At 47.2% G+C, this 24,057-nt stretch overlaps 3 protein-coding genes across 3 annotated transcripts; 2 read left to right on the top strand and 1 right to left on the bottom strand.

Moving 5' to 3' along the window:
• Nucleotides 1-1,347: 1,347 nt before the first annotated feature.
• On the bottom strand, nt 1,348-3,032 carry sap18 (Sin3A-associated protein). Its single transcript, XM_027027950.2, has 4 exons — nt 2,861-3,032; nt 2,376-2,485; nt 2,156-2,278; nt 1,348-1,699 (listed from the first exon to the last, which is right to left on the bottom strand). The coding sequence occupies exons 1-4, from the start codon at nt 2,930-2,932 to the stop codon at nt 1,543-1,545; spliced, it is 462 nt and encodes a 153-aa protein (XP_026883751.1). The 5' UTR covers nt 2,933-3,032; the 3' UTR covers nt 1,348-1,542.
• Nucleotides 3,033-3,142: 110 nt separating this feature from the next.
• On the top strand, nt 3,143-6,472 carry LOC113588665. Its single transcript, XM_035523007.1, has 2 exons — nt 3,143-3,428; nt 3,612-6,472. Exons 1-2 carry the CDS (start codon nt 3,251-3,253, stop codon nt 5,003-5,005), a joined length of 1,572 nt encoding a protein of 523 aa, XP_035378900.1. The 5' UTR covers nt 3,143-3,250; the 3' UTR covers nt 5,006-6,472.
• A 1,077-nt stretch (nt 6,473-7,549) lies between these two features.
• Nucleotides 7,550-23,481, top strand: lats2 (large tumor suppressor kinase 2). The gene is made up of 8 exons (XM_027027943.2): nt 7,550-7,733; nt 10,866-11,636; nt 15,924-16,056; nt 16,203-17,737; nt 17,841-18,423; nt 18,627-18,809; nt 18,920-19,026; nt 20,188-23,481. The coding sequence occupies exons 2-8, from the start codon at nt 11,286-11,288 to the stop codon at nt 20,719-20,721; spliced, it is 3,426 nt and encodes a 1,141-aa protein (XP_026883744.2). The 5' UTR covers nt 7,550-7,733; nt 10,866-11,285; the 3' UTR covers nt 20,722-23,481.
• Nucleotides 23,482-24,057: the final 576 nt, after the last annotated feature.

Below are 24,057 nucleotides of genomic sequence, written 5' to 3'. Positions count from 1 at the left end.
CAAACTTTACCCAAATCAAGCTCCATCAGTCTAGAAAGATCCACAACTTCCTAATTGGAATCAGCCTGTTCTACCGGGTCTTTACATCTTAGCCTGTCTGTTTGCACAGGTACGACACAAACCTCCTCTGCTATACACCAACTGCACTTCCAGCAACCTCTCAGCTGCACAACCTACGTTTGCAGAGGACGTGACCCTCATAGATCTAATTACAAACAGTAACAAGAGCAAGTACCAAATGGAGGTGGATTGTCATAGTGACCTACAGACCACTGAAACAGGAAATGATGAGGCTTTAGGAAGTATCCATTAGTAATCAGAACACCACAGTTGGGGGGTAGAGTCCAGACAGACCCTAGGCAACACCATCTCCAGCACTTTAAGCTGGAGTGAAAACATCACTTCCATCACAAAGAAAGCCCAGAAGTGCATGTATTCATGGAGACAGTTCACAAGACTGCACTGCCCAACCTGCCCTTGAGCTAGTCTCATTGGTGAGAGCAGAATTTCCTCTTCTCTTCCTGTTTGGTTTGGTGCTGCTACTGTAGTGAGCAGTGAATCAGGCCAACGGAGTATCAGAGGGGATCACCCCACCCCAGACATCCCTTAATTCATAAGCTCCCCTCTGGAAACTGCTAATGAACATGCTTTAAAATGTCTAATTTACCCCTGCACCTTATATATTTCCCCTATTGATTTGTGCATATACTGTAAATGGTTTTCTTGTGTATTTATCCTATACTTGCTGGTAATGCCAGTGCACTCATGGTTTGCCAAGACTATTTTAATGATCACAGCCTATCATGCCATAGCAAATTTCTGCACCTCAAGAGCATTTATAAATAAAGTGAGTTATTTATATCGAGGCTTTAAAAATTACTTTAAGCTGCTGTAAGTCATTTTTGGTTCATTTATCTTTACATTCTGATAGCCCCAAAAATAGTTGCTAACCAAAAAAAAACAAAAGAGCAACTGCACATTTCAATACCATCCTCCCTCCCATGGTCCATTTTGTGCACATAGCATATAGATGAGCTTGTATGTCTTTGGCAGGTGGTGTGAACAAAAGTTGAACTGAACATGAGTGAATGGGGTAGGCTCCATCAGTGAATACTTGGCTAAAACAAACACCCCACATACTTTTAATACAAGCACATTAAAATGGGGGTGCATCAGTGAAAGTAGAATTCAGGCTTCAAATGAGCATGTCCTTAGTTCTGTAGTGTTTACACAATACAAATGAACAATGTGTTGTGTATTCTTTTGTACCAAAGAAACACTACATATTTCCAGAATCAGAATATCCTTAAATCACTTAAATTGTTCTGAAAAAAAACAAAAAACAAATAAGTTTACCAGGAAAACATTATGTTTATTAACAAAAGCTGTACATGGTGGCAATGATGACTGTTAAAACCTCAAAGCTAACAATATGGAACCAATGAATTTGGTATAAAAACTCAATAAAGAAACTAAAAGATACAACAAAAAACTTCAGCCGTAGACCAGACTGCAGGAACGCAGAGTGACAGTTGGACAGGATCAGTAGGGTCTCATGCGTCCTTGGAGAGGTGGCGCCCGATTAGGCGGGGTAATGGCGATGTCAAGATAATCTCCGATCTGAAAGCGCTGAGACTGCAGCGTCATAGAGTCGTCAGCACCCTTGCGACCTGATACCGTGTTGCCGATGTCTTTAACTCTGCAATTTCGAAATTTAATTGAAGCAGGGTGACCATATTTTGGCTTGTAGCAAAAGAGGATGGAAGTTGGGCACGTATATATAACTACTTAACATTTATTTATATTCAAATATTTAGCCTATTTATTCACTTCCATGACCAATAAGAATTGCCTTCATAGCCTTTAGATACGAATATGCCATGTCAACAAAGAAATTAAATTAAATGATTTATTAGCTTGAAGTCATTAATTCACTTGTGATCATAAAACTCAAAAATTTTTGGCCACCTATATGCCCAGCCACCAGATCACCAGCAGCTGTTTGGGACTTGTTAATTATTTGGATTTTAGAAATCCCGACTGGACTTTTTTTTTAGGCCCCAAAAGAGGTCTGTCTGGGAAAATGGGGGCATATCATCATCCTCCTAAATAAAGAATGGCGGTAATACAACAGGGACAAACGTCTTTCCATTACCTGTAGCCTTGCCGTTTAGGGTCTGGGTACACAATGGCAAAGCCGAAATGCGTGCCTTTCTTTCGAGCCTCGGGATAAACCTCCTTGACCAGGCTGGTCAGCTCTTTCAGCGTGGCGTCCATCCTATTGCATAAACGTTAGAGTAAAACGTAGAGAAATATCGTATTTCCACCACCGGGAGTAAGATGGGCGTTCATTCACAAGTCAACCCTTTCATTACCAGGTGTAAATCTGAAGCTCGCTCGACGGCACGTTCCCCCGGGCAAACTCGTCCATTCGGTGGTGCCGGCCGTTATTGGTAGTGAAGACTCTAAGCAGCAGTGGACATGTCTGCGAAACACAAAACAAACGATTCAAAACGTTTAACCCCACATAGCCAGCAAACGAGCGACATGTTTCTAACCTAGCTCGCAGGTCAACTAGCCATCCACGTTAGCTAACGTAGAAGCACAGGGCTAACTAGGTAGCATTAGCTAGACTGTTCGTTAAATAACGATGTCGCACCTGTTTACGTGGTAGCCATAAATGTATTCGTAACGTTAGCCGCAAATAACACGGATAGCGATAGAGCTTTAGCCGTAACTATGTCAATATTTGAGTATGAATACCAAAAATGTTTGACACTAGCTAGCTGCTAGCGAGCTTCAGCCATTTTACCCGAGGCTGAGTACCCGTTCCCGGTGTATACCGCTAAAGTCGGGGTACCTTCTCTCGGTCCACCGGCTTCTCCGGCTCCTTCTTGATTTCCTCTTGCGTAACTCTCGACTCCACAGCCATCGCGATCAAGCTTGCCACCCCGAAAACAGAACAAGGCCCCGCGACCGCTCGCTTCAGACCGTTAACTAGCTTAGCTTAGCTTCTCCCCGGCCGCGCGCGTCGAGCTCAAGACCGCTGCGCGGGACGCCTCGCGATGACGTCGCGCCGAAGCTCGCGAAACGGCCCCGCGACCAATCGCGAGCGACGACGGAAGCTCGCGTCGTCCGCAGTGCCCATGCATTTCTACGGGCGATACCCGCCGCCCGCCATTTTGGGAGTCAGAATATTAATCTCGGCGGTCGAAGACTGAACGCTGGCGCAGCGTCTGGCCTTCCTAATATGGTGCACACGTGCGTGGTAGCAGGCTGTCGGAACAGGAGGACGCCTGGCACCACGCTGTCCTTCTACAGGTTTCCGCGCGACCCAGAGAGGAAGCAGCGGTGGATCGCCGCCGTGAATCGCGAGGGCTGGGTACCGAACGAGGGCAGCAGACTCTGCAGCACGCACTTCATATCAGGTAACGTGCGGGCGGTTCGCAGGGAAGCTGACACATGGCTGCATCACCTGCAAATGGTGCAAGCCTGGGTTTTTGCATTTGGAAGCCTGCATGAATGAAGCAAGCAGACAGCGTATCGTTTATTTAATTTTATTACACTGTCCATTGAGCTTGCTCGTGATATTTGCTGTTTTCTCATCATAGGTAAACAGGTAAAGAATCCTCGGTCTCCAGACTATGTTCCCTCTGTTTTCACGTCTGCCCCGCTATCCCCAAACATACAGGAAGCCGCAGCCTTTGAACCCTATGACAAACAGGAAGCACACGTGGAGGCTGCCAATGCTCTTCTTTACCTGCAAGGTCAGGGGCGCTTGGATGAAGACCTTAGCCATCTCCGGTGTCGGCCGGGTCCCGAACGCACTAAATCCTCGGTAAACAGTGATGACGAAGAAAAGGAGGACGAGGATGACGACGGTGGTGGTGGTGATGACGATGAGGATGAGGATGAAAGTGTATCCGAAAGCGAAAACGTGTGCAAAGGGGATAAGGCGCTCGGAAACAGTACCGTAAAGTCACTCAACTACGAGGCCTGTCTCAACGCCCTGCGGAAAGAGAATATGGAACTGAGGGAATCGTTAGAGAAGATGTCCCTTTCTGAAGTTGCTTTCAGGAATGACCCAGAAAAGGTTCAGTTCTATACAGGGTTGCCAAACTATTTTGTGTTGGAGACTGTTATGTGGCTTCTTGTTCCACACATGAAGAGTGAAAAAAATGCAAAGCTTTCGAAATTCCAACAGTTGCTTCTGACATTAATGAGACTTAGACTTGATCTTAAGAATCAGGACTTGGCCTACCGTTTTGGAGTTAAAGTGGCTACTGTAACCAGGACGGTTCATCGAATCATTAGCATCATGTTTACCACTCTGGTGCCCACGGCTGTGTTCTGGCCTTCCAGAACGGAACTGCGGAAGAACCTCCCCGCCGCAGTGAGACAGACTCATCCAGACTGCGCTGTGATTCTAGACTGCTTCACGGTGTCTCTGGAAAAAGCAGTCAGCGTGGACGCAAACCGTCAATCACCGACGGAGACAGCAGAGGTGGTCAGGCATTTGTCACGGCCCACCTCTGTTAGTGAGCTCAAATATGTGATCGGCGTCGCCCCCCAGGGGGTGGTCATGTTTGTTTCCAGGGGGTCACCTGGCAATGTTAGCGATAAGACTTTGGTAGAAAGCTGTGGTCTCCTTTGTAAGCTCTTGCCTGGTGACGTTGTGCTAGCTGAGCGTGATTTTGACATTGGTGACTTAGTGGGTGCTCGCAAAGCTGAGCTCAAAATCACTAACGATCATAGTAAGATGTTTAAAAATGACCAAAACCCGAGAGAAGAGGCCTCGCTAATCTCTGAGGAAAGGATGAATGTATACAGGCATGTGGGGAGGGTGGTACAAATGGTCAAGAAAAGATATTCTATGCTGACCGGACCAGTGGAGAGTCCCTTTACAGTTATAGACCGAAGCTCAAATGTGACCACTTTTGACAAAATAGTACAGGTTGCCTGTGCCTTAAACAACCTGTGCATTTCTGCTGTGCCACTAGAGTGACTTGTATCACAGAACACGTAAACCACCGGGACGGGAAATAATGTTACTTGAGGGTTCACACTTTACAGACCTTTTTGATGCTCTTGGTGACGCTCAAATATATTTTTGCCTTGTGTTGTTATGCTTTTTTTTAACACTTATGGTAGGTTTTTTAAGGCATTTTGGGTGAACACTGCACATGCTTTCTCTAATGCACAAAAACCTAAAACCTCGTCTTATCTTTAAATATTTGGAGACGAAAATGAATCTGTCAGATTTACCGACCAGCTGTGTGGTGGCCAGTGCAGGCGGAATGGAGATTTTACTATATTACGTTCTAACATCTGTCTTGAGCTAATTGGCGATGCCAGATAGTTGGAACCAAAATCCCGGGGCCGATTTTCCTTTGGGAGCCTGGACTGTGCACCTCGCTGTGCAGAGGTGATCAGATTTGTTGGCCGTGAGGGTTCCCATGCCACATACCGTTTCTGTCTCCTGACTAAAGACCCATGTGCAGGGGTCCCCTAGTCATCCTAAGGACCAGCTTACGTGTTTATCGTATGTATCTTAATGTGAGGCTGACTTAAATGAGGTCCTGGGCTAATGGACTGAATTTGTTGATACTTTGGTTTGACATGGGTCATTATACACATAGACTGATATGACTGTGATGTGTTCTTGGGCATATTACAATATCGCTGTGGTACAAAACATGCCCTCTAGCCAGAAACAATGTTAGCTGTCCCCAGGTCCTAGTGCCTTATCCTTTACAAAGGCAATACTGTGTTGTCAAACCCGCTGGTGTTTTTTTTTACATTTTTTTAAAATGGGTGTATGTTCTATTATTTGTATCAAGCTGATGGTCTTTTATTACATTTTAATGACTGTTGGCTCCGTCACTTCATCCTCAGTTGCCGTTCCGTGTTAGTGCCATGCTGATAAGATATTGTAAAGGCATACTATGTTTCCTTTCACTGTAATTCCTTCTAACACTGCTGCATGCTATGTTTACTTTTTGGTAGAGACTGTAATTTGTGCGTGCGTGTGTGTATGTGTGTGTCAGCACATGCTGAGGTTGGGCATTATAAATGAATGAATGAGCTGTATCTGACACTGGCTATCTGACACTTCATGTTATTGGTGTTTCGTTCTGTTCTCACGTAACATGCTTCATTGCATTAGCTTGCGTGTTTGTACATAGTGCTGGAAACGTACATGGTGCACTCAGATAACAGATTGTAGGCAGATGTGTGCAGATGGCCGATGCAGCCATTATTTACCCCGCATTACTGCATATGTGATGTGTAGATAGGTTTTGCACAAAATAATCACTCAAAAGCACTTTTTCCCCTTCTGTTATTTCTCGTTTTGTAAAATGTGCAAAAGTGTGCTTATATGAAGTTCACAAACACTGTTATTCTGTAATGCAGTATCCTGTTTATTAAATATACCCTGTGCATATCTAGTCATAAAATATTATGGACTCTGTACCATTTGTGATGGATTCTGATTTTCTAACAGACCTTCATTTATTTTGTAGGAGACTGTACACAAGCTTAAGAAACAAACCTTTGAGAACTTTTACACTTATGAATCTCCGGGTAGGATAAGACACTCGGTCAGTGGTGCTCTGGGTACTGCTTGCCCTGGACCACACCTATATCTCCTGCATCTTCAGGTGTTCTTATAAGTGAGTCCTCAAAGGCGACGGACAAATCTTGGCGCGCAGAGAAACCACCCGGAATAGGGAATAGTAAAATGTATGGAATGGAATATATAATAGTAAGCAATTTTGTTGGTTTAAAACCAAAATGTAACCCACACAGATAACCTTTGTAGGCTTGGGAACGTAGTCAGTCATGTTAAAGATTGTAATCCGAGTTGGGGGGGAAGCATATTAGGAATAATCAGACTAGGAACGACAGGAGAATCTTAGCTTTTCATCCACCTGTAAGACAAACCAGGGTAAGGTGCGGTACTCAAAGTGCAAAATATATATTATTATATTACGCAATATGTCTTACTGTTTTAACATGTTTTAAAGAAAAGTACAAACTGCTAAGAATAAAGGCTGAGGTTACTTTATTCTCCAACTAACCCTATAATTATGATTACACAAGCACTTGGTGATGTTTGGTGGTAAACTCGAGGGTTAGGCTACTGCCGTGTGTAATTCCATACTGAAGAGGTCTGTTTTCTGGATGCGTTTTGTTTGGTGCGTGTGGTATGCGCCTTTAACAGTGAGCGTAGCAGGTAGTGATTATCACAATTTGGTAACCCACAGTGTTGCGTATTGTGCATATGGCGTTACAGTATGATATATTACACGAGCAGTCTGCTCTAAATGGCGCGACAGAGGAACTTTTCTTTTCAACGCTTTGATTATCTGATCACGCTGATTTTCGCTGCCGGCCCGTCATTTTGGACACTGGTCCCTGCACCACAGGACCTGTTGCTAAACCCTGTCGCCGAAGGGCCGCCTCGCGTCTGTGCAGTGCTGACGTGCACGGGCTCCTCACGTGACCGCCGTGGCACGCCAGGAATGCAGTAAGTGTCCAACTTCGAGCTGCAGTCGCGAGGAAATGGACGACGCTCTCGTGATGTTCGGGTCGTGTCTTTGGGACGAGGGGACGCGGGCGTGATATTTGAGTCGTTTTCTCTTGCGAGGGGACTTCGGCTGTCGTTGGTCGAGTACGCAGCCCCGACGCGTGGACTTCTTCACGCTGGGTTTCCACTCTTTCCTCTCACGGTAAGTGGCGCAAACTATCCGACTCTTCAAAGGTGCGGATAGGAAAAGCGTGTGAACACATCTCGTGTGTGTGTGTGTGTGTGTGTGTGTGTGTGTGTGTGTGTGTGTGTGTGTGTGTGTGTGTGTGTCCTCCGTTGTGGTTTGTGCGTTGGAAGTTTGGTGCATTTCTCCGCGTACAGTGCAGGGGCGAGCTGCTCCGGGCCGGGCCGGACCGGGCCTGGCGAGCGACTCTCTCTTAACCTTAAACCTGAGGAGTGTGGACGCTGTGCAGGCAGCTCGGCGCAACATCCGCTCCCTCTTTTATTTCTGTTATAATGGGGATGGGATTGACTTAATCACAGCAATTTCACGCTTTACCCCATTTTAACACATTAATAGCTCCTAATCTGTAAATGGATTTTGTTTTATTTTTTAATAGTGATAACCTGTGTGAAAATGCAGGGCAAAGGTGTTTTGATCCGTGACGTCCGTTTTAAACTATAGAATAGCCTGCTATTGTGTTTGGCGGAAATGTTAAAGTGGAAGCTAAAGCTGCAGAGAGCAGTGCTTTTGTTATATATATAATTTTTGAAAACTATCATCTTTAAAAAGTTTGAGCCAATTCTGTGTTCAAGTTGGGCTGATGGTTTGAGAATGAAAATTAAGATCAGAGTTTAAGATGTAGGCTAAAGGTCATATATATATATATATATATATATATATATATATATATATATATATATATATATATATATATATAAAATGTCGTAGTGGTTGCTGTAGATAGGGTCTCAGGTGTAGAACATCTCAGGTATACTGTACCTATTGCTTGCAGGGAACATGCTAGGTACTGTGGTTGTTGCATCTTTGCAGGGTTTTTATTAACTTGAATTTAGTGCATGTCTGTTACCCGTCACGCTATTTCTCACTATGTATTTCATGGCTTCATTGATATGAAGCAGCTATTGGGACCCGCCCACGTTATGCTGTACAGTGAGCAGCATTAGTCTTTGACATTTGTTGATGGGTATATTGAGATTTTGATTTGATGTGTTTTAATAGTCCTGTTTTTCTTGAAGAAACCTTTACCTCCTTGCCAAGTGGAGTATCCAGTTGCATTATAATTTCCAGATTGATTGTTTTGATAGTAAAACCTATTATTGTTTTCACATTTGAGTTCTTCCTGATTGATATACTTGCATATATTTTACAGTTTTAATATGCATTCTATAACTGGTATAGTTGTCTTCAGATATTGCTTAAAAAGTGATCACCAGATGACTTCCTGGCTATGCAACGTTCTTATTTGGTTTGAATCTTTTGGCTGATGCCTGAACGTCTTTAGAAAAGCAGGCTAGTGGCTTGACCTTTGACCTATGTATGACATTCATTGGCTGTCCAGCAAGCACTTTGTAATGAATGCAAGTTATGCTATGCTACTCTGCATGGAGCTTGTGGGAAGAAAAAGATTTCAGTACTCGATGGTTTCAGATGAGAAACCTAAGACAACTTTTTAAAGGTTTCTAATTCGACTTTTAAAGGTCGAATGCTTGAAATACAGGTTTGGCACATAAATAACTTTATGCCCCATCTGATGAACTGGTTTGGCTCTAATTTCCAGTCTCATGCATATGGGATCCGGGATCCAGTGTACCACATAAGGTGTCATAAGGTATGCATTATAAACAGGATGCTCCATGCAGGCCTTTGCAGACAGTTGTCGATCCATTACTACATCTGCACCACCACCCACACCCGAGGATGTGAGAGACCCGACGGAGCTTCGTGTCGCAGCACGGCAGTCTTTCCTGAAGTGTGTCGAACAGCCCTGCATGTCGCAGCCGGGAAGTAGAGTGCTGCCCTGTGTGTCTGTGAAAAAGCCACAGGGCCCTGCTGTTCAGCCGATGATGTCGACCTATTCGCCTGCGCATTCAGAACGAGACCAATGACGCATCTCGGAGTTCTGGCGTCCGTTTGTGACCCTTGCGCTTACATCTGTGAGAAACTGTACACCGAACGCCGCCTTCTTCAGTAATGCGTCTGGAATCTGCGCAGAGGTATGGCTATGGTTAGCCTAACTCTTACTTAAGAAAGTGGCTAGTAGCCTATGTCTCTGAGGCTGGTTTCTGGGCAAGCCCTGCCCCGTGGACTTTAACTGTAGATTTGTCAGAAGACTTGCCGTTACAGTAAATTGCACAGTGCCATCAAAACGAATAACTGGGACAAATGAGAGCATGCCGGAGAGAACACGTTGGTTTGGGGGTGGGGGGGAGAGACAATAGCTGTCTTATTCCTGATTTGCAGCTGTTCCCTTCCTTGTGAATGACATTTCGAAGGTGTGCTCCGTTAGTGTGTTTGTTTAGCACTTTATTCCAGGCATGCCGCTTTTGCGATGCAACGCTGCGGTTTTTCATGTTCTTGCTTGTGGAGAGGAATGCTTTGTGTTCCAACCCACCGTTGGCAGCTTCGCAGGAGTGGCAGCTCCGGGTAGAGATCCTGGAGACTGAGCAATCCCGGAACGCTGCGCTGCGGGCAGGCTTCGGCCGTGACCCGTGTGCGTGTCGTTTTTCCACTTGACCGGAATGTTTGCCGACGCTCTGAACTGAAGGGGCACGGCTGTGTTCCCCCCCCTCCTCCGGGCTTTTGACAGCAGCGAAACGGTGATCCTGCTGTAGTTTCTAGACAACTCCTACAGCCTGACCATTTATTGTTGTTTTAAACCGCTCAACTAATAGAATGAAACAGTGACCAAACTCCAAGCACAAAACGTTCCCCTTTTAAACATTTTTTTAGACTTGGATGCAGTTCTTCACAATAAAGGATTTATTGCATTGGGGCTGTTTGTGTGTAACAGACAGATGAGTAGTTAATTGATAAGTAACAGTTTCTCCCTTTCTGCATGAAATGGGTCTTTCGCGAAAGGCCTGTCCCGGAGAGTACTGGCCTTGTGCTGGAATGCAAAGGATGCTGTTTGAGGTCCGTCAGGGCAGAGGTGCCAGTTTCTGGTCCGGCTCGGGCATTTCGCAAGGAGCAGAGAGATGCAGGGAGCCGGACGGGGCCTGGACCGGCCCTGGACCGGCCCTGGACCGGCCCTGGACCGGCCCTGGACCGGCACACACCTTCACAACACCCCTTTCTTCTGCCTCTCCACAGGCAGAGATGCAGTCCAGCTGGGACTGGAGCCAAGCCACATTTGTGAGCCCTTTCATGGCATGGCAGGGGGGTGAATGTGACCCCTAGAAGACACCATGTGATCCGGCAGGAGCCCGAGAGTGCTGAGATACCACAAGAGTCCCGGTCCTGCCTTAGGTCTGCTTAGGTCAGACCGCTCACTGCTCAGTCTTGATCGTGTTGTTTTTTGTTTTGTTTATTTGTTTTGTTTTCGTGTGTGTGTGTGTGTGTGTGTGTGTGTGTGTGTGTTTTTGTGTGTGTTTTTTACAAAATTTTCTTTAAACGTTTTGCGTACACTTTAAACACATGGGATGTGTGTGTGAGTGAGCAGACGCGCGTTTGGCTTTGGGCTCTGACCACGGCGTGCGCGAGTGCGCGCCGTACGGCAGCTCCGGTCCAGCCATGCGGCCCAAAACCTTCCCCGCCGCACCGTATATGGGCAACACCCGGCAGCGCCTCCAGGAGATCAAGGAAGGGTTGAAGCAGCCGGCCAAGCTCGTGAGCCAGGCGCTCCACGGGGGCAGTGGGCGGGGCGATGGAGGCAGAGACAATAAGGGTAAAGACCAGGCCGGGCAGCAGCAGCAGCTTCGCCAGCCTCAGAAGTTCAACTACCACCAGAGTGCCCTGCGGGAGATCCGCAAGTCCCTCATGCCCTTTGCCAATGACTCGGGACCGCCATCGAGCACGGCGCACCCCAGCGGAGACGTCAACCGACAGATGCTGCAAGAGCTAGTCAAAGCCGGATGCGATCAGGTAAGGAGTGTGGTTGTGTGTGCGTGGAGGAGAGCGTGTATGAGGCATCTGTGTGTCCACGGGTGTTATGTTTCATGTACGTTTTTGATCTAGAGAATTGAAATGTTTTGCGGGGTTTTTCTCTCTCCAAACTGTCATGGGAAGGTTGTTGGTTCAAGTCCCACCACTGCCAGGTTGCCACAGTTGGGGCCCCTGAGCAAGACCCTTAACCCTCAATTACTCAAGTTGTGTTCAGTCAGAATTTTAAGTTGCTTTGGATAAAAGCGTCAGCCAAGTGCCGTTATGGTGGAGTTGAACGACGGCATGTTTTCTGACATGTTTAAGTAGTGGCAGTTGAAGAATAACTGAAACTTCGTTATATATTATTTTACAGTGAATGGTAATGCACCGGTATTCCAGTTATATCTCCTGTCTTTGTTCAAATCTGTATCTCAGCAGACCTTAGCCTTTGAAAGGCTACCATGAACAACTCCTCTCTGTGTAAGTTACAGCACACACAGTGAACCTGTGCTCTGCTAACTCTGACGTGGTTACGTAACAGTGTAGAAATGCTGATGAAATGGGAGTGAGATTTCACAAGACGTGTGGAACATCTCCACCCCAGCGAGGGGAGGTCAGGGAACGTTTCCGCGTGGAAGTGAAGTTAATCACCTCGCGCCGTGAAAAACCAGAAGTGTTCATAATCCTTGGAGCATCTGAGCACACACCAGCAGTTAAAAGCACCATTTATATGAAATGCTGGTGAGCCTTTAGTAGGACCTTTTTGGACAGGAAAAAAAACCAACTTACAATTTTACTTAAAAAAATCTAATTTTAAGTTTCTGGGTGGTGGTAATTTAGTTTAGTTCATTAGTTCTTTCTATTTGTGGCGTGGGTGGGGGAGGTGGGTGTGTTTTATAGTTGTGGTTCATGCTCTGCTGAGCGTTCTCCGAGCGGCCCACAGTGGCATGGCTCCCTCCACCAGGCCCTGGAGGCGCCCTGGGATCGCGCGGCATGCGGGGAATGTACCATGCGCAGACCCACGGAGCGATCCGCCACCGCACGCTGGAATTCCGGGACGCGGCCTGGGGGCGCCTCTGTCGCGGTCTTTGCGGCGTGGCTGGCACGCTTACTCTTTACGCGCTATCCGAGACCCGAAACATGCCATCAGCGGGGTTCCAATACGGTGCCGGCCTGGATCTGGACGCGTTCTTGGCTCTTTGGCTACGGTCATGTTTTAAAAGTCCCAGTGTCGAGGCTGCGCCTGCGTCCATCGTCCCGGTGCAGAGTTTAGGAGCCTACGTTTAGACGTAGCAGGAGCTGGCCCTCTGTACCAGTAGACCTGGAGACTGACTGGCTCACGCCTCCCCCGCTGGGCGTGTGGTTAAGGACGGGACACAGCTAACGCGCAGAGGAAGTGTCGATTCAGTATCAGCTGGGTGGAACTGTTCCTCCAACGGGTGTGACGCGGGCTGGCCGGGGACGGCGCGCGTGCTCGGGTTCGGTCTGCCTCTCTCCCTCCCTCATGGTCTCCCTTTCTTTTCCTTTCTTTTTTAACTTTATTTTTAAAAAGTACAGTTTTGGAAATGTTTCTTACGCAAGTCTATCTGATCATCAGTTATTGGTTTAATCACTGAATGATGATGCCATCCTTTTAGCAACAAGACTTCAGACTTTTATCTTGTGTGCAGGTTTCCCGTTACAGCACACAATTCCCTAATCTCCACTATTATTATCCACAGGCATTATTATGTACTGACTCAGGTAGGTGTGTGTGTGTGTGTGTGTGTGTGTGTGTGTGTGAGAGTGGGGGACACAGTTTTAGGCTTCTCTTGGCTTTTGAAAAGGCCCTGTACGCCCCCCTCCCTAAGCACATTCCGGGAATGTCCTGGCTGTCCGCACTCTGCCCCAAGGCCTTTCCCTCGCTCCTTTGTTCCGATCCTTATCGGAATATCCTCGTTCGGTGGGTTACAGAGCAATACCGCAGCTGGTTACATAATTGCCTACAGAATTTAAGGAGGAAATGTTTTACTGGAGTGGGGAGGGACACAGGAGGGCACCAGGTCCACCTTAAAACCGTGTTTTTGTTCGCGAATGAGTCACTCAGTGGTCACTCGTGTCTGGTCTTATACGTTTGTCCTGTACATACTGAGTGCATATTTCTCTTGGCAGAAGGTTTTGTTCAGATATTCAGTAGTTAACCTCCTAACCTGCATATTTCACGCCTCCATATTCTTTTTCCTGACTGATCAATATTTATACGACCAGCGTGCCAGGTCGGGTTGTGCGTCTTTGATTTTAACAGTATGTAGTTCAGTACACGCTGTAATTCGTTCTCTTTTACCGCTTTCGCACTTCACCACACAGCGGGGCAGGGAAGTAATCACCCCCCATAAACCCGCAAAAATTGTAAGAGACCTGCAATGTAGTGTGGCACTCAGTTGTGGGTTGCTTGTTTGGTTTTTCTTTTACTCTGTTTCTGCGGGTGTTCGTGTCCATCTGCATGTTGTCTCTAAGGATCCTCTGTATGGCTTCCATTTGCATATCGTATGGAGGGATGTGACCCGGAACTGGGCCAAAGGGAAGACGGGTGCAAGACGAAAGCGTTTTAATACAATGCCTCCTCTGTGCACTGTAGGTAACAAATAGTTGTCACTTCAGAAATGCTGACACTACATTCCTTGAAGTGAGACGTTTTGTGCCTCCTAGTCTGTCTGAAAGGGGTGTGCGTGCACGCACGTGTGCGGGCGTACTGTCATTTTGGCTGGAGGTGGTGTTTAAACGTCTGCGCTTGCAGTGAGGTTTGCGGCGGTCACCGTAATGACTAGGAGGTAAATGTGATCGCAGATATTTCAGGCGCAGCCAGCGTGCGAAGAGGCGAAACGGAGGCAGTAAGACAACGAAAGGGAGCAGAAAGATTACCGCGGGAGGGACACATGCCGAGAGAGAGAGAGAGAAGTGCAGCTTTTCACATAGCTGGAATTTTTCCTTCTTGGCTTGTGGAATGTCCTGAACATCTGTCACCATGGCAGCAAAGGTCAGGACTTGAACTCTGGTGGTCAAACCCGAACTGACCCGTGTGTGTGTGTGTGTGTGTGTGTGTGTGTGTTTCTTTGTAGTACCTTTTTAAATCTCAAAGGACACCAGGACGGATGCCTCTTATGAGTAGGGAACAAAGGACCGTAACTCACAACTCAAAGGACCGTAACACAACTATTATTTTAGAGAACAATGGATTTGTACAGACACTTGAAAACATTTCCTGTGTGTGTGTAAGCTTACAGACAGATGAAATATCAGAATGCACGCTGAAATGACCGTGTGTAAGTCGCTTGTGTGCACATGCGCAAAAACACACAAAGGGGAGGTGCATTTGATCTCTAACTCGCACTCGGGGAATGAGGAGAATCTCTGTGGCACCTGTTTGACTGAACTGTGTGCGCAGTCTGTTCACAGTTGTCCTGGCTGACATGCCTGCAGAGCTCTGCCTTCACCAACAGCCATAACTAAACACACTCTGCAACTCTGGACCGATTGAGGCACTAGACACCTCGCACTTGTTTATTTATAAATTCACGTTTTCTAGGAAAAAATCACAAGGGGATGTGTAACGAGTAGCTGAGACACCACTTGACCCCCCCTCCCCCGCTCTTCTATGGTGTGCTGTGTGAACCTTCCATATCTGGCCACCAAATGGCGCATGAGAGTAACCGTGCCGCGTTTGTGCAGCGAGGTTTAGGGAGGGTGACTTCACCGTGAGGTCATATGCCTTTCAGGGATGTCCTCATATAGGTGTGGGTGCACAGGGTTGTATTTAAGTTCCGGATTATAACTGTGTACTTTATTCTCAGGCTGGGTGTGTGTTGTGTGTTGTGTGTGTGTCTGTGTGTGTGTCTGTGTCTGTGTGTTGTGTGTGTGTCTGTGTGTTGTGTGTGTGTCTGTGTGTTGTGTGTGTGTGTCTGTGTGGTGTGTGTGTGTCTGTGTGTTGTGTGTGTGTCTGTGTGTTGTGTGTGTGTCTGTGTGTGTGTGTCTGTGTGTGTGTGTGTGTGTGTCACTGCCAGTGAGGTTTTTCTGTAGTGTGGTGTGTCTGGCTGAAGTCACACTGTGTTCTATGAAGAGCTTTTGTTTGCCCTGGTACAGGAAGGAGTGGGTCGATGACCTGTAGAGGAAGCAGGTGCATGGAATGTTATCTTTTACCATTACCGTGTGTTGTGTGTTCATGCATATGATGTGGGGTGGGCGTGCCTGCGTGAGTGAGTGTTACCTAAGTCCACCAAATATATGCCTTAAATGTATTCCGTCAAACAGGAAATGGCCATGCGTGCACTGAAACAGACTGGCAGCCGTAACATAGAGGCAGCGCTGGACTACATCAGTAAGATGGGCTATCTGGACCCCCGCAATGAGCAGATTGTACGCGTCATCAAACAAACTTCGCCAGGTTGGTGCAACACACCCTTTCGCAGTCACATAGACTCATTTTTCAAACAGAGCGCAGCTGAATAAAATAAGTTAAAATAAGCTGTTGTCACTAATAAAATAAGCTAATAGCTAAACCACGTGTACCACTTAACCCCCTCTCTGTAGGCAAAGGTGTAGGGCCAGCATCAGTGGACCATCGACCAGCCATGGAGGCCTCCAGTGAAGGTGCTAGGCCTCCTTACCACCAGATGGGTGCGCCGCTGTACGAGGGGGCTGGCTATGGACCAGAGGGAGAAATGGCACGTCCCTACATGGCTGGCCCTCCGGTTATGAACTACATGATGCCACCAACCAGCTCAACTCAGGGTCCGGCGATGGGGAACCCCATGGCCCGGCCTCACAGCCTGGGCGCTTATCCTCCGGGTATGGCTCCTCAGAATGCCCAAGGGACCCCCATGTACCCCCCAGGTCCTGCACAGCAGAAGGGGTATGCAGGAGCCATGGAGCAAGCCATAATGGGCTACGGTGTGCCTGGTCCGCCCATGCAGCTCCAGTCGCAACCACCAGGGGGCCCCGGTCCCCATTATGACTACAGACCTCACATAATGGAGCCTTCTTCCTACAGTATCAAACGGAGTGCCTCCTTCCAGAATAAGATGCCCCCTCTGACCCCAGACAACTATGTCAATATGCAAGGCAAAGGGGTGATGGGTCAGAATGGTGGTGGCTACCCCCCAAACCTTTATCTACCGCCCCACTCGCACCCACGTCAGGCCAGCCCCACCTCACACCAGGTCCACATGATGTCGCGCTCGCCTGGAGGAGCGGCGGCTATGGGTGCGGAGTTCTCCGATATCCCACAAGGCCTCCTCACGCCCTCCAGGGCCAGCCTCAACCTCGACCTGTACGAGCACCACTGGGCAGGTGCTCAGGGGCCAGAGGCCACGCCCCCTGCCAGGCAGGCCCAGGGGCCCTTCAGAGGGGAGGTGCGGGTTCCCAGCAGAACCAATTCTTTCAACAACCATCAGAAGGTGAACGTCAGGCAGGCGATGCCTCCGGCGACCGGCGTCCCTGGTAAGCAGGAGCCCGGCATGGGCCCACCCAATACGATCACGGCTGTCACGTCTCCCCCTATCCAGCAGCCGGTTAAGAGCATGAGGGTCATGAGGCCGGAGCCCAAAACGGCAGTGGGGCCATGTCACCCCGGTTGGTTGGCGGCGCAGACGCAGGACGCCCCGGAGCCCCACGGGTACTCGCCCGATGAAGGCTTTACCCTGGATCCAACCCAGGAGACCCGATGTCCACCGCCGCCTTACCCCAAAACGCTGCTCGTGTCTGGAGCCACCGGCGGACCAGAACCCGCACCTTTAGACGCTGGAAGCGTAGCCGGAGCGCCGGAGCACAGCACCACCTGCAGGCCTGGCCCGGGTGGTGTAGCCGGAAAACAGGAGGAGCCAGTAGCCAAGGGCAAAGCCAAGTCAGGCAAGGTGGAGAAAGCCGTGAAAGACAAGAAGCAGATTCAGACGTCGCCGGTGCCGGTGCGCAAGAACGCCCGCGACGAGGAGAAGAGGGAGTCTCGCATCAAGAGCTACTCTCCCTTCGCTTTCAAATTCTACATGGAGCAGCATGTGGAGAACGTCATGAAGACCTACCAGCAGAAAGTCAACCGCAGACTTCAGCTGGAACAGGAGATGTCGAAGGTGAGGGACCCAAAACGCGTCGGAAAACCCAGCCATCTGTGATTTGTAACTTCTTCTTCTTTTCCTCTTTTGTAACGGTTCCTTTCTTTCCTACCTCCGCCAGGCTGGTCTGTCGGAAGCAGAGCAGGAGCAGATGCGGAAAATGCTAAACCAGAAGGAATCGAACTACAACCGGCTGCGCCGCGCCAAGATGGACAAGTCCATGTTTGTGAAGATCAAAACGCTCGGGATTGGCGCCTTCGGGGAGGTGTGTCTGACCCGTAAGGTGGACACGGGAGCTCTGTACGCCATGAAGACCCTCCGGAAGAAAGACGTCCTGAACCGCAACCAGGTGGCCCACGTGAAAGCGGAACGGGACATCCTAGCCGAGGCGGACAACGAGTGGGTGGTCCGGCTGTACTACTCCTTTCAGGACCGGGACAGCCTGTATTTTGTGATGGACTACATTCCCGGAGGGGACATGATGAGTCTCCTGATCCGGATGGGGGTCTTCCCTGAGCCGTTGGCCCGGTTCTACGTGGCGGAGCTCACTCTGGCCATCGAGAGCGTTCATAAGATGGGGTTCATCCACAGGGACATCAAGCCCGACAACATCCTGATCGACCTGGACGGGCACATCAAGCTGACTGACTTTGGCCTGTGCACAGGCTTTCGGTGGACGCACAACTCCAAGTATTACCAGAAAGGTGAGGAGGAGGCCATCTCCTGGGCCTTCCGCGCAGGGAGGCAGCAGTCATTAATGACTAATTAGGCATGCGGTGTTTCTGATGCGTTCTGGAGGTCGGTAGTGACGTCTTTGTACTTCTGGAGCGTGAAGACGACCAGGCCCTTCGTCTGTTGGGCTTTAGTTCATCACTGATGCTGTTGTCCTTTCCAACCACTTCTACAGGGAATCACATCCGGCAGGACAGCATGGATCCAAGTGATTTGTGGGACGACGTGTCTAACTGTCGCTGTGGCGACCGGTTGATTACGTTGGAACAGCGGGCGGCACGCCAACACCAGCGCTGCCTTGCGCACTCGCTGGTGGGCACGCCCAACTACATCGCCCCGGAAGTGCTACTACGGAAAGGTACCTCCCCGACCCGCCATCGAAATGCCAACGTGGCGTCTTTTTTGCTTTATTGCGTCCGGCGACTCGGGAGTCCTGGCCTGGAATTGTGTTTTTAATGCTGTGTGCAGGATACACCCAGCTGTGCGACTGGTGGAGTGTGGGAGTCATTCTGTTTGAGATGTTGGTGGGCCAGCCCCCTTTTCTCGCTGCTACCCCAACGGAGACGCAGATCAAGGTAAGGCAAATGGCACTTGCTGCCATGCTGCTGAGTAACAGGAGCTCCACGCTCGAGCACCAAAAGTATTCGGACACTTCTCCTGATTTTCCCCACCCATTTCTAACGGGCGTGTAAACAATGATCCCGCGGTCTCCGTAAACATTGGCAGAAAGGCCTCGGTGACTTTGAACACCAGAGGACGCCAGCTTCACTACCGATCAGTTCATGAAATTTTGGCCCCGTCAACTGTAATGACTCTTATTTTGAAATAGAATGTGGAACATCTGAGCCATGAAGCGATATACGAGCTCGCAGAGTTCGGGGTGGATGAGCTCCGGTGGCCTGCACGTAGCCCTGACGTCAACACCGTTGATGCGGAACACCTTTGGAATGAGTTGGAACATCAATTGCGGGGTCATGTAACGTTGGCCTTACAGCTGTCCTTGGGAAGGAACAGACGCTCGTTCCCAGACGCACTCTGGACTTTTGTGAATAGCCTTACCAGAAGAGTGGAGGCTGTTGTAGCTAAAAGGAGCTTCGTAATTACCCCGTGGTTTTGCGTTGTGATGTCACTCGTATAGTATACTTTTGGCTTTATAGTACATATTTACAGCTATAGAGGAGGTGTGCCTAAGAACCTGGCATCTCAGTGTTTGATATAAGTTTAGTTCTTCTCTTTTAAAAAGTGAGATGTTTTTGAATTATATCCCAAACATAAAGACTAGTCTTATATTTTATTCATAGCCTTTCTAGCTAGCCTTAGAAAAAAAACCAAACATGAAGCAGCCATGTGTTGTGCAAATATCTGCTCATATTTTTGCTAATGTGACTCTATTACACGTACTTCTAGACTTTTTGTGCTACTTTTTTATTGCAGTGACGAGAGAGATGTTTCGTGTAACAAACCCCCAGCCTGTAGTGTGTGTGCGCGCGCTTATCGTGCTGATGGTTAACTGTGATGTTCTGCAGTAGTTCACCGAGGGCTTGCACAACAACAGCACATCTGTTCTAAAATCTATCTGAGTAAATATTGGAAGAGAATCGCACAAAGGGATTATTGGAATTTGTTCCAAATCTTCCTCCAAATCCAGTCTACAGGAATTGGACCACACAGCGCAGTTGCAGCGTAATTGTTCTGTTAGCGTGACGGCGTCTCTCTCTCTCTCTTCTCCTTCTCAGGTGATCAACTGGGAGAGCACGCTGCAGGTGCCCCCGCAGGTGAAGCTGAGCTCCGAGGCCGTGCACATCATTGCTCATCTCTGCTGCTCGGCGGAAGAGCGCCTCGGGGGCAATGGTGCGGGAGAGATCAAGGCCCACCCTTTCTTCGCCCAGGTGGACTTCTCCAGCAACCTCCGCACCCAGCCTGCCCCCTACCGGCCCAAGATCGCCCACCCCATGGACACCTCCAACTTTGACCCCGTGGAGGAGGAGGGGGCGCCGGGGGCGTGGAGCGACAGTGGAGACAGTGCCCGAGCGTGGGACGCCCTCTGCTCGCCACACAGCAAGCACCCTGAGCACGCCTTCTACGAGTTCACCTTCCGCAGGTTCTTCGACGACAACGGCTGTCCGTTCCGTTACCCAAAGTCCCCCGAAGAGCTGCAGGGAGCTTCAGGCAGCAGTGGGGCGCGTGGTGCAGGCCCCGACGAAGAAGAGGAGCGCGAGGAAGACGACGAGGAAGAGCAAGGTGAGGGGTGCGAGCCCGTGTACGTGTGAGGCACGAGGCGTGCGTCCACGAGCTTCGGCAGTGCCACCTGGTGTAGACTTGGTGAAACTACAGCTCACCAGGCCATCCTAGGAGGATAACTAGGAGATGGACATGGAAAAATGCAGAATGACGCAGTGTGGAATGCGTTTTACTTCTGCAGGATCTTTTTTGACTTGTTCGAGGACACGTACGTCTGTTTGGAACTGCACTCTGGGACCAAGAAAGCGCGTTGGACATGTGTAAGGACACGGATTCGTTAAGAGTGACTTCCAGAGATAGCGGAGTTGTGCTATCCACGCACCGCATGGCGCTCCGTTCTCTCGGATTACTGGGTCCCGTTCCCTAAATCTCTGGCCACGTGGTGGGGGGCTGCACCGGCTCCGGTGGGACGCGGGATTCCTCCGTTGCCCAGTTGATGCTAGCCTGGTCGTTCTTAATTCCAGAGGAGACGCAGCGATGCCCTGAGCTGGTGGTGCTTTCTGGGAGATCTGCCTGTCATGTGACCCAGACAGTTTCATCAAAATCCTTACATCCTGTTTAACCTGAAACCATAGCCATGAATATAAAATACGGTTCCCACTGCAGAGTTTTGTTCTGTAACAGCACAGAGTAGTGGCTCTTCTTTTTTTTTTTTTTTTTTTTTTTTTTTTTAAGCCAAAATATTTCTACATTTTTTTTCATTCTAAAGGGCTCATTCTTGCCTTCTAATTCCAGGAGAATCAGTACACATGCATTAAGACAAGATAAGGCTCAGGTTCTTTTTTGCATATAAAGTTAATCTGAATTGAAGCGGTCGTAATGCAGATGCTTGATGGGTCTGAATGCCCATCGGCAGTAGTACTGCCATCGCATTGACACAACGTTGGCAATTGAGTGCATATGTTATCATAACAGGTCGAGAGGTGTTCTTGCCCCCGAACCTGTCAAAGCCGTAATCTACACTTTCCAGAAGTTTTTTGCTTGCTTCACGTATGTGCTGCATATTCAGAGCCTGTTCATTTATCTGCATCACAGACCTGTTATGAGATTGTGTAACTTGCTAATTTAGAATTAGTTCCGTGTCTGTGTTGGCTTTTCACCAAAAGAGAGGTCGTCGTTGCTTTCAAGAATCCAGCGTGTATTACTCCCGAGCATAAGAGAACCTGATCCTTCCCCAGTGATGCAATAACAGCGTGTGGGCGGATCTGGACACAATCTTAAGTAAATAATGGATGAAAAGTATTTTTGTTGTTGAAATATTTTATCTAAATTAATAAATTGAATAAGGATGTCTTAAAATCATGGAGGTTATTTTTCACCTGTTAACTTCATGAAGATCCACTGGGAATACTTACGCAAAACTGTTAGCCAGTTCAACATGTGGAGTACCCAATGTTGGCAGGCCTGAAGTGAACTGTGCCATTGTATCACACGTCCACTACACAGTATTATAGTCAGTCTTTGACTGAAGTGCATGCAGTAGTGAAAAGCGTTTGGAGAGCCGTGCAAAGAGGACGATGAAGCTTAACGTGTGTGTGATGGTATGGTTATGTGCAATACAGAAAATACATGATAGATTTCTAATCACACAAATAGCTTCTTTTTTTTTTTTCACCTTAATACTGAGATACACTATGTAAAAGTAAATATATTAGTTTTTGTATTTTCAATATCGTTACCTGACCCAATGCTGCTCATTGTTATTGATGTTACGTTATCATACTTTTCATATATGCTTTTCAATTTTTTGCCTTTTTTTTTTTTTTTTTTTTGTAAAAAGTGTGGTATTGGTTGACGGTGTGATTGACGTGGGACGTGACGAACTGTGTGCCTTGTAATGAATGTGTGGGTGTGTCCACCACATGCTGATCAGTATTTGAGGAGATGGAAGCGCATGGTCCCCCTTCGTTCAGGCTGGCCCTGAGTGTCCGGGAGAAGGTGCTGTGAAGTGAGGGCGGAACGAGATTTGAAAATGAAACATCCAAACGTTGAAGGAGACTTAATGATCGCGAGGTGTGGTAATGAATTACAAATATTATGTGCTTGTGTTTTAATCTTGTGTGAGCTGATGTGGCTGTGGTTGTATTAAATTTTATTAATATTGTTCATTTGATGATTGACGTTTGTGCTACAAGAATTTGCAGTGAGTAACTGTTCAACATGCCAAAATTAACTTTGAAAATTGACAATCATTGATGTTCACTATTTCACTGAATCAAACCCAGCATTTGTCTACATTTACTGAACCTTCCCAGGGCAACTGATTGGAAGAGCTTAAATCTACAATCCGTGATGACCTCTTGCATGTAGTCAAGAGACAATCACATCTTAAATTAAAATAAGTTTAGATTAAAGGTGTAGTGACAATTTACAGTAAAATGTCTTAAGCTAATATTGGAAGTTTATGGCATCATCTCCTGATGAGGTTAATTGGTAAGCTTTAAAAACCTGAAGTGCTCAACAGAGTTTGACCGCAAGTGGGGGCAGAGGTTCTGCTAACCCATATTCATCACAATGGACCACTCAGTGAAGTTTTACTAGAAAGTCCCCATAGAGTCAGGTTAAGAGGTCATATGTTTTGTTTGTTTGTTTGTTTTTGTTTGTTTGTTGTGGTTTTGGATGGATCTTTTGTATTTTACTTTTGAAAGTGCTGACTGACAATCTTTGATTGACTATAATGTAAACCATAACGGGATTTGGTGTGCTTTTTTTTGTTTGTTTGTTTTTTGTATTTCAGTGCTTGGTTGGGGTGGGACTTCTTTTTGTGATTTTCCTTAATGTATTATATAATGCAGTTATTATTGAAATTTATATATATATATATATATATATATATATATATATAAATTTATACAGATTTTTTTTTTATTTTATTTTTTTTGTATCTTCATTATTTTTCATTTTCCTGCGCTAACTTTTGAACCTCCATGTCTACAGTATTACAGGCAGTAAACATTTGGATTCATTTCTTTTTTCTTTTTTTTTTTAAACATGTAAGAATTTGTTAAAAAGCTTTCACTGTTCTCACATGTGTAAATGTATATGTCTAAATTAAATTAAATAAATCATCCATTTGTTTCTATTATTTATTTATTTATTTACTTGTTTATTTACTTATTTATTTATGTGATCTTGCACTTAAGGACCTTTTATTAACATACTTGTATCAGTTAACATCTGTGTTTGTAACTCATCAAGATGAAAACAAGTGGTAGACACAATAAACTTGAACAAGACTTGCACTCATTATAATATTTAATAGTTATGGTGTTTAATGCCTAAGGCCCAGGGCCTCATTATAATATTTAATATTTAATAGTTGTGGCGTTTAACGCCTAAGGCTCAGGGACTCATTATAATATTTA

This window comes from Electrophorus electricus, chromosome 25 (genome assembly GCF_013358815.1).
Source record: "Electrophorus electricus isolate fEleEle1 chromosome 25, fEleEle1.pri, whole genome shotgun sequence".
NCBI classification, from domain to species: Eukaryota; Metazoa; Chordata; class Actinopteri; order Gymnotiformes; family Gymnotidae; genus Electrophorus; species Electrophorus electricus.
The sequence above is the reverse complement of the archived record's forward strand: the minus strand, read 5'-3'. Positions and strand labels throughout refer to the sequence as shown.

Excerpts from the sequence above, each read along its gene's own strand:
- LOC113588665 (XM_035523007.1), top strand. The coding sequence starts at position 3,251 with ATGGTGCACACGTGCGTGGTAGCAGGCTGTCGGAACAGGAGGACGCCT. Across the intron at positions 3,429-3,611 it reads CAGCACGCACTTCATATCAG|GTAAACAGGTAAAGAATCCT; the intron begins GTAACGTGCGGG and ends TTCTCATCATAG.
- sap18 (XM_027027950.2), bottom strand. The coding sequence starts at position 2,932 with ATGGCTGTGGAGTCGAGAGTTACGCAAGAGGAAATCAAGAAGGAGCCG. Across the intron at positions 2,279-2,375 it reads GAGCTTCAGATTTACACCTG|GATGGACGCCACGCTGAAAG; the intron begins GTAATGAAAGGG and ends TTTATGCAATAG. Across the intron at positions 1,700-2,155 it reads CCTAAACGGCAAGGCTACAG|AGTTAAAGACATCGGCAACA; the intron begins GTAATGGAAAGA and ends TCGAAATTGCAG.
- lats2 (XM_027027943.2), top strand. The coding sequence starts at position 11,286 with ATGCGGCCCAAAACCTTCCCCGCCGCACCGTATATGGGCAACACCCGG. Across the intron at positions 17,738-17,840 it reads TGGAACAGGAGATGTCGAAG|GCTGGTCTGTCGGAAGCAGA; the intron begins GTGAGGGACCCA and ends TACCTCCGCCAG. Across the intron at positions 18,810-18,919 it reads GGAAGTGCTACTACGGAAAG|GATACACCCAGCTGTGCGAC; the intron begins GTACCTCCCCGA and ends TGCTGTGTGCAG.